The sequence below is a fragment of the Corvus brachyrhynchos genome, unplaced genomic scaffold, assembly GCF_000691975.1.
Source record: "Corvus brachyrhynchos isolate BGI_N302 unplaced genomic scaffold, ASM69197v1 scaffold412, whole genome shotgun sequence".
Taxonomy (NCBI): Eukaryota; Metazoa; Chordata; class Aves; order Passeriformes; family Corvidae; genus Corvus; species Corvus brachyrhynchos.
In genome coordinates this window covers 1308948-1318029 of record NW_008236761.1, presented here as the reverse complement: position 1 = coordinate 1318029, position 9082 = coordinate 1308948, and the positions used below count along the sequence as shown (strand labels likewise).

Genomic DNA, 9082 nt, shown 5'->3' with positions numbered 1-9082 from the left:
CGGGCTCCCGGCGCATCCCGCTGCTGGTAAGTGCCGCGAACGGTGGGAACGGGATCAGCCGAACCGGGCAGGATGGGACCCTAAAGGGTCAGACTCAACCGGGAAGGATGGGATCTTGGTGGTCAGAGTGAACTGGGCAGGATGGGGCTGGAAAGGGCAGGATGGAACCCTACAGGGTCAGAGTGAACCCGCTGCCTCCCGGCGCATCCCGCTCTGGTAAGTGCTGCGTACCGGGAGTACGGGACAAGCCGAACCGGGAAAGGATGGAATTCAAGTGTCTCAGAGTGAACCGGGCAGGATGAGACTGAGACCCGTGGATGGGACTGGACCGGACAGGATGGGACTGGACCGGGTAGGAAGGGACCCAACAGGGTCATTTCCCACCAGGCAGGATGGGACCTCAGAGGGTCAGAGTGAACCCGGTGTTTCCCGGCACATCCCGGTGCCGGTGAGTGCCGCGAGTGCGGAGGGGGGGACGGGACAAGCCGAACCGGGCAGGATCAGACGAGAAAAGCTCATCCTGGATTGGGCGGGATGGGTACAGACCGGGCAGGATTGAGCCCGAACGTGTCAGATAAAGCTGGCTCAGGATGAGACGTGGGATTCAGACCAGTCTGGGTGGGACCTGGCAAGATGAGGTCGAACTGGGCAGGATCAGACCCGAGGGGGTACGGTTGAACCAGTCAGGATGGGATCCAACAGGGTCAAACCCAACTGGGCAGGATGGGGGCAGACTGGGCAGGACTGGACCCAAACAGATGAGATTGAACTGGGCAGGACGAAGCAGAGCTGGAGAGAATGGGGTCAGATCCAGAGAACATCTGTGATTTGGGGTGATCCCAGAGCCACCCCAAATGGAAGCTGCCCGACTTTGCTCTTAGGGAGGTTTTGCAGCTCTTACCACGGAACAGGGCTCAAAATCCCACTGTGATCCCCCTGTCAGGGCTGGTCCAGGGGGGCTTCTTCCCTGTCCCTCTGCTCCCATGGTCTGGGGTGCACCCAGGACGCACCTGCATCCCTCAGGCATTCACAGGGATCAGCCCCATGCCAGAGGTTGTATGGCACATAAATATGCTTAAATCTGCTCGAGGGACTTGGTTTTCTCTGCTTCAGGTGCCAGTAGCCTGGCCTCTACCTTTTATGTATATATATATATGTATGTATATGTGCCTATCTACCTCCAGAGGTATGAATATATTCGTGTATATGAGCATGTCTGCATAGGCATGTGTGTACAGAAGTATCAATATATTTCTGCCCATACGGATGGAGTTATGGATCAGCATGAGTGTGACCCCGTGTGCTCAGGGACACGAATTGGTGTACAGGGGTGTGGAAGTTTGTGGCTGTGCATGTGTGAGTGGAGACACATATATATATCTGTAAATATGTAATGTGTGTGCGTGGAGAGCCATCAATACGGTTGTATGTATTGAGATGTACATGTAAAGAGATGTGCAGACGTGTATTTATGTATAGAGGTTTCTATTTCTTTCTATTTCTGTTTCTATTTCTATTTCTATTTATAGAGGGATAGGCCAGCTGAGACTGGGCCAGCTCGTTGTACCTTCCCTGTCCCCATCATTCCCTTTCCAGCAAGCCCAGATTGCCCAGAGCCTCCCTGAGGTGTTGATTTATGATGGGGCACTAAAGCGTGGGAAGATGAAGGTGGTTACCCAAGGACAGAGCGGCTCTACCAGCACCCTGTGCCCCGTTCCCGACAATCCATGTTTAGCACCCCAAAATTCCCAACTTTGTCCCAATTTTTCCACATCGTTACACCCTCAGGCTTCACGAACTGGAGATTTCCCTGAAAACATCCAAGCCTTGGTCCCCACTGGGCAGATGGGCACCTGAAGATATTTTGGCGCCAGCCAGGAGGGGTTTGGGGATGAGGATGTGGTGGCTTTGGCTAAGTGACATGCAGGACAGAGCATCCCCCTTCCATTCTCTTTGAAATGTGCTGAGCTGGAGCTTTCACTTCCACCCAGCCCAGCTTTCCAGCCCTGCCACAGAGCCACAAAGACCAGGATGGGCAGGACAAACCAAGGAGGAAGATTTGCACGGGAGGAAGCCCTCCCCCATATCCCATTAGAGGGCAGCCACAGCCAAAAGCTTTTCCCACTGTATCCAGCTTGCAGAACCCCCCTTCGAATCAACAGCAGGGTGTTAATTAAAGATAATTGCAATGGAAAAGGGCTTGGTTTGAAAGCAAAGGGGCTGGAGGAGGCATGTGCCAGGGGAAGCTCACGGCTGCCGGTGATTATTTTTAATCTCTTCCCCATCTGGCCACAGAGCAGCCCCACTTCTCTTTCCTGATCCTTGGTCCTCCTCCGCAGGCACCTTAAACCCCTGGGATGAGGGTGACCCCATCCTGACCCCTCCCAACACCACAGGCACGCCCCTTTTTCCCCCTAAAAGTCTCATTTCCCAATGGATTTCACCCGGTGCCCATCACCGTGGTGTCAGGGCACCAGCTCCTATGGATTTGGGAGGTGCCAACCCCATCACCCCAGGAGCTGGCAGGGACCCCCGTGATGGGTTTTTGGGGTGAGAAAAGGGACTTTTGGGATAATACACCCAGACAGATGATGAGCTGGGAACACGCCCTGGGCACAGCAGCTGGATGAGGCTGAGGGTCTCAGCGTGGTTCCGTTAATTGGTTTCATTAATTGGTGGATGATGGCAGACTGTGACTGGGGGTTATGGGCAGGGTACAGTTGGGATGGGGATTCTCCAGTGTCTGGCTTTGCCCTGGGACCAGGAGGGACTTTTTCCTCCTCTCCTCCAGCTTTCCCATCCCTCCAAATGCAGCAGCAGGGGGGTTCAGTGCTGCTTCCCTCTTACAAAGAGGGTTTTTTTCCCTTATTTGCCATTTTTGGGGGGGATACCTTGTTTTTTTGGCTGCTCCTTTTTTTTCATGCCCTCCACAACTGAAGGCCTATGTAGCCTTGGGCATGGCCCTTAGCAATGCCCAGCAAACACCTCCAAGGGGTGTTTTGGGGGAAAATTCTGTTAAAAAGGGGCATAGGCCACACTGGTTCACTTCAAATTCAGTGCCTGTGCCTCAGTTTCTCTCGTTTGACTGCATCACCTGGACAATTGGAGAAACTTCTTCCTCTTGGTGCCACAGGGCTTGGGACATCCCTGTCCCAAACATCTGCCCACAGTTGGAAGGAGCCAAATATGAGGGAAGTGAGGCAAAAATGGAGGAAAGATTCAAAAATGAGGGAAAAGGGCCAAAAAATTAGGGGGAAAATGAAAAGAATTGTAGAAAAGACCAAATCATTCATGGTGGCCTGAGCTGGCCGCATCCTGGCACCCAGAGGCAGGAGCATCCCCTGCCCTGGTGGCATTTGTGCTGTGCCACAGCCATGCAGTGCCATGCAGAGCCATTCCATGTGCCCGCCCTGCTGGGGTTTCTGTTCCCCATTTGCCCAGGGTGCTGCTGTTGAGAGGAAAAGGGAAGTGTTGCTCAACGGGGTGAGCAGAGCACCCACGGATGTGCCAAGCACTGGGCACAGCGCTGGGTCCCAGCACACTGGGGCACCCACTGGCACCCTGGAGCACCCCAGCAGGTAAGAGGCGCTCCCAGGTCCCCCAGGACACCTCTTCCCAGCCACCTTGTCCCCAGTGCCCTTGGTGGTGCTCCTGCGACCACACGGGGGATGGCAGAGGTTCCTGTGGGTGCTGGGTGGGTGCTGCCCCAACCTTGGGTCCTGGGGGAGGCTTGAGAGGTCCCAGGGGAGGTTTGAGGGGACCCAAGGGACAGGGAAGTTCACAGCCCTGGAGCAGTTTTTGGCTTGGAGGTGGGAGAGGTGAGTGCCGGGGATGCCGGAGCTGGGCTGACAGTGGGGTGCAGTGGGGTGCTCAGTGGGATGCTGAGGGGTGATGAGGGCTCAGTGAGGGGACAGAGGGACTCCATGGGGTGCCGGGGTGCTCAGCGGGGTGTGAGGAGCTGAATGGGGGTGCAGAGGGACTCAGAGGGGTACCGGGGGATAGGCGGCAGGTGCAGCTGCAGGGGGACTGATTCACAAGCACAGAGCACCCCCAAAATTGTGTCCCCGACACTGACACTGCAGCAGGGCTGTGCTCTGGGAACTGGGGAATCCCCAGACACCTGAAATGGGATGGTACAAGCTGACGGGGTGGCCTCTGGACTCGTGCGTCTCTCCCTGGTGCCCTGTGCCCCACACTCCTGGCTGGAGCTCGGGCACCTCCTCCCTGCCTCAGTTTCCCCTTCCCGGGCAGCGTGGCCACCCCCTTCCAGGCAGGTTTGTGCCGGGGCAGCAGGGGAAGCCCCGTGCCTCCGGCCAGGGCTGCAGCCAGGGCTGCTGGCAGGGCAGGGAGCGAGGGGAGGGAGGAGAAGCGGGTCCTGCTGCACCCCGAGCGTGTGTGGCCGGAGTGCCCAGAGATGCTGCCAGTGACACGGCTGGGCCAGGCGGCTCGTGGGGCTGTGGCACCACATCTGTCACGCTGCTCTCAGCCTCTGAGGAAAGCAGATGTCCTCTTCCCCTGCTCATAGCAGCCCAGAGGACACTGGATTGGCTCTCTGAGCGCACAGCATTAAGAAGCTCTGGGGTCGTTGTCACCAGTGCCGATTCCGGGGTGAAAGCACCCGCGAGGGTCGCGCTGCGCTCCGTGCGGGTGGCACCTCCCGCACCGAGCCCGGCTGGCTGCAGGGCTTTGGCACCCCCTGCAGAGGAGCAGGAAGCCGTGCCGGCGGCCACCGGCGCATCCTGCCGCAATTTCCTCTGCCGGAGGGGGATGACAGCGGCTTGGCCTTGTGCAAACCTCTCTGTGGGGATGAGTGTCATGGGAAGTGGAGCTGGGATGGGCACCACGCTTTCCTGTGTGCAGCCTCTGCGGTCCCACTCACTCCACCTTCACCTTCTTGTTAGAAATCCATCATTGTGGCTTCAAATCATGGAATCATGGGAGGGTCTGGCTTGGAAGAGGGACCTTAAAGATTCATTCCAACAGCTGCCATGGGCAGGGACACCTTCCACTAGCCCAGGTTGCTCCAAGCCCTGCCCAGCCTGGCCTTGGACATTTCCAGGGATGTCACAGCTTCTCTGGGTCACCCAGCTCTCCCAGCCTGGCTCCAGAGCAGAGGGGGTACAGCCCTGGAGCAGCTCCGGGGCCTCCTCTGGACTCTCTCCAACAGCTCCACATCCTTGTGCTGCTGGCCCCAGGGCCGGGGCAGCTCTGCAGGTGGGGTCTTGCCTGAGCAGGGCAGAGGGGCAGAATCCCCCCCACCTTCCCTGCTGCCCATGCTGGGGGATCAGCCCAGGGCATGGGGGGTTGCACATGACTGCACGTGGCTGGGTCATGTCCAGCTTCTTATCCACCAACACCCCCAAATCCTCCTCAGGGCTGCCCTCCATCCCTTCATCCCCCAGCCTGTGTGGATGCTGGGGGTTGCCCCAGCCTACAGAACACTGGTCCAGGTTCATCCTGCGAGGGCATATGTGACACCAGACAGACGAGTCACCAGCTGTCCCCTCTGACATTCACAGGTGCTGCGGAGAGGCCACACCAGCAGAGAGGACATTGACAGGTGGGAACAGCACCATGGCCAACCTGACGGCCCTCGTGAGCCCAGGGAGGAACTCCTGCACCTACCACGAGGAGTTCAAGCAGGTCCTGCTGCCCCTGGTGTACTCGGTGGTGTTCGTGGTGGGGCTGCCCTTGAACGCGGTGGTCATCGGGCAGATCTGGCTGGCGCGGAAGGCGCTGAGCCGCACCATGATCTACATGCTCAACCTGGCCATGGCTGACCTGCTCTACGTCTGCTCCCTGCCTCTCCTCATCTACAACTACACCCAGAAGGACTACTGGCCTTTCGGGGACTTCACCTGCAAATTCGTGCGCTTCCAGTTCTACACCAACCTGCACAGCAGCATCTTCTTCCTCACCTGCATCAGTATCCAGCGCTACCTGGGCATCTGCCACCCCCTGGCCTCGTGGCACAAGAAGAAGGGCAAGAAGCTGACGTGGCTGGTGTGTGCGGCCGTGTGGTTCATCGTCATCGCCCAGTGCCTGCCCACCTTCATCTTCGCCTCCACCGGCACGCAGAGGAACCGCACCGTCTGCTACGACCTGAGCCCACCCGAGCGCTCCGCCGCCTACTTCCCCTACGGCATCACACTCACCTTCACCGGCTTCCTGCTGCCCTTCGTGGCCATCCTGGCCTGCTACTGCAGCATGGCCCGCATCCTGTGCCAGAAGGACGAGCTGATCGGCCTGGCCGTGCACAAGAGGAAGGACAAAGCCGTGCGTATGGTCATCATCGTGGTCATCGTCTTCTCCATCAGCTTCTTCCCCTTCCACCTCACCAAGACCATCTACCTGATCGTCCGCTCCTCGCCCACCCTGCCCTGCCCGGCCCTGCAGGCCTTCGCCATCGCCTACAAGTGCACGCGGCCCTTCGCCAGCATGAACAGCGTCCTCGACCCCATCCTCTTCTACTTCACCCAGCGCAAGTTCCGCGAGAGCACCCGTTACCTCCTCGACAAGGTGAGCTCCAAGTGGCGGCACGACCACTGCGTCACCTACGGCTCCTAGGCGAGGACAAGGCCACCTCGGGGCCACCAAGGCACAGAGCAGTTTCGGTTCTAAGCTCCACGGAGCAGAGATGGCTTCACTGGGGACATCCTTGGGAGGATGGCATCTCCCAAACTTTCAGCCCATCTCCAGCCTGCAGTGGTGCAGTATGAACCCCATCACATCTCCCTGGCTCAGTCACTCGCTTGGAGCAGCTCCAAGCCACTGATGCAAAAAAATCCACTGGGACCGTGGAGAACAAGATGGGACCGTGGAGGACACATCACTGGCTCAGGATGAGCTGCTGGGGAATGATTTCTCCCTGTACTCAACTAAAAATTCCCTGATAGGGGCAGCATGCAAAGGCTGGGGAGGGTTTGGTTCAGCCCATACTGTGGGGCCATGTGTTTCTCCAGCTCAAGGTCAGTGTCACGGATGTTTTTGCGTGGTGCTGGGACATCCATATCCCCCAGTGCCCAGAATGAAGCCACACCAGCAAGAGACACAGGCTCACTGGTATTGCTGGTGCTGCAAAATGGTGGAGGAGGTCCCCTGGATGGACTGAGAACAGGGAAAGGGGACAGAAGGGCAGCTGGAACACCCATGCTGGATTTCCCACTGAAGCCATGATCATGGGCTGGGTTAGGCACAAGGCAGCAGCATTGTCACCTGCCTGGGCACCTTCATCTGCATCCAGCTCCCTGTTTAGCCCAGCACCCCAAATCTGGCCCATCCTGGTGTCTGTGTGCCCTGCTGTCACCTCCTAACCAGGATCCACCACAATCAGAGCCAGAACAGAGTTGGGAAACCCCTGACACAGAGAGCTACTCAGCATCCTCATCCTCATCAGTGCACATCCCACAGCTGGCCTGGCCTCTCCACAGGGTTGGGGATTGAGTTTTTCTCCCACAGCCTCTGTTGGGATGCTGCTCCCTCACAGCGAGGAGGGATCTGCGAGGTGGATGCACCACTCATCGCTCTGCGAGCCTTCTCTAACATACAGGATGTATAGAATTAACTCCCTGCTCTTTCTCAGATGGGTGTATACACCCACTGTATGTACAGACATAGAATACATCCCAGCAGAGGGAGGTTTGTGGCCCAGCGCAGGCTCTGCAGTGCAGAAATTCTCTGTCTGAACACAATATATGTATCTATACAGTGTATATATATAAATACATACATGGATAACAGCATTTTTCATGTCTGCTTATACTAATCACATCTAAGTTGGTTTAAGTAATTTGCTTCAAATCTCCAGGGCTGAGCATACCTCCAGCTTGGCTGCCGGCAGCTGGCCAAGCGTGCAGCTCCATCCTGACTTGCTCCCTGCAGGTACACGGTGTCTCTTCAGGTACCCGGCCACCCAAGGACTCTACATACATGGATAACAGCATTTTTCATGTCTGCTTATACTAATCACATCTAAGTTGGTTTAAGTAATTTGCTTCAAATCTCCAGGGCTGAGCATACCTCCAGCTTGGCTGCCGGCAGCTGGCCAAGCGTGCAGCTCCATCCTGACTTGCTCCCTGCAGGTACACGGTGTCTCTTCAGGTACCCGGCCACCCAAGGACTCTTACAGTGGGGATTCTCTAACACGATGTATCAAACCAGGAGTCCCGTGGAAAAGAAATAGATAAGGACCGATTCTTGCTAGGTGTGTGAGAGCTGTTTGAGAGCTGTGTGAGAGCTGTGTGAGCTGTTTGAGCTGTTCGAGAGCTGTGTGAGAGCTGTTTGAGCTGTTTCAGAGCTGTGTTTGAGCTGTTTCAGAGCTGTGTTTGAGCTGTGTGAGAGCTGTTTCTCCCTGCAGCCGCTCCGCCGGGCTGTGCCGAGGAGCCGCGCTGGCGCGGGTCTCAGTCAGGGCGGGGGAAGGGGATCCCGACAAAGGAGCTCACCAGCATCCAGTGCTGGCAGTTCCAGTGTGGCTCCTTGCTGTCACGAGGATGAGGAGGGTGGTCAGAAAGGTCACAGGCTCTTGGATGATGCTCAGAGATCTCAGCATCACGGCTGGGCTGGAACAGAGAGGGATCATGCAGCCACATTAGTTCAAACCACCTGGTTTTGCAGGAGCTGTGTCCTTGTCCCGATGGTGACAATGACTCTGGGTTGGGCACAGAACGCAATGGAGGAGGCAAAGGCAGTCCTGTGCTTTCCCGTGGCCTGAGCTCATCCACGCCGAAGTCGCCTCTGATGCATCTTTGGGGTCCTGCCATGGAAGGGCAAAACGCTGGGGCCCCGCGAGAGCGGTGGCTGGAGGCAGAGCCCTGCAGCTGTGTCCTTGTCCCGATGGTGACAATGACTCTGGGTTGGGCACAGAACGCAATGGAGGAGGCAAAGGCAGTCCTGTGCTTTCCCGTGGCCTGAGCTCATCCACGCCGAAGTCGCCTCTGATGCATCTTTGGGGTCCTGCCATGGAAGGGCAAAACGCTGGGGCCCCGCGAGAGCGGTGGCTGGAGGCAGAGCCCTGCTACAGCGGGGATACTGTAACACGATGTATCAAACCAGGAGTCCCGTGGAAAAGAAATAATAGGGACCG

General features: G+C 57.3%; 1 protein-coding gene across 3 annotated transcripts; it reads left to right on the top strand.

The window, feature by feature from the left end:
• Positions 1-6: 6 nt before the first annotated feature.
• On the top strand, positions 7-7742 carry P2RY6 (pyrimidinergic receptor P2Y6). Of its 3 annotated transcripts, none has more exons than XM_017727115.1 (2): positions 7-26; positions 5520-7742. In XM_017727115.1, the coding sequence occupies exon 2, from the start codon at positions 5575-5577 to the stop codon at positions 6565-6567; it is 993 nt and encodes a 330-aa protein (XP_017582604.1). In that variant the 5' UTR covers positions 7-26; positions 5520-5574; the 3' UTR covers positions 6568-7742. The 3 variants fall into 3 exon arrangements, with proteins under 3 accessions (XP_017582604.1, XP_017582603.1, XP_017582602.1); XM_017727114.1 differs by lacking the exon at positions 7-26 and adding an exon at positions 37-216; XM_017727113.1 differs by lacking the exon at positions 7-26 and adding an exon at positions 2966-3578.
• The last annotated feature ends 1340 nt before the right edge of the window (positions 7743-9082 follow it).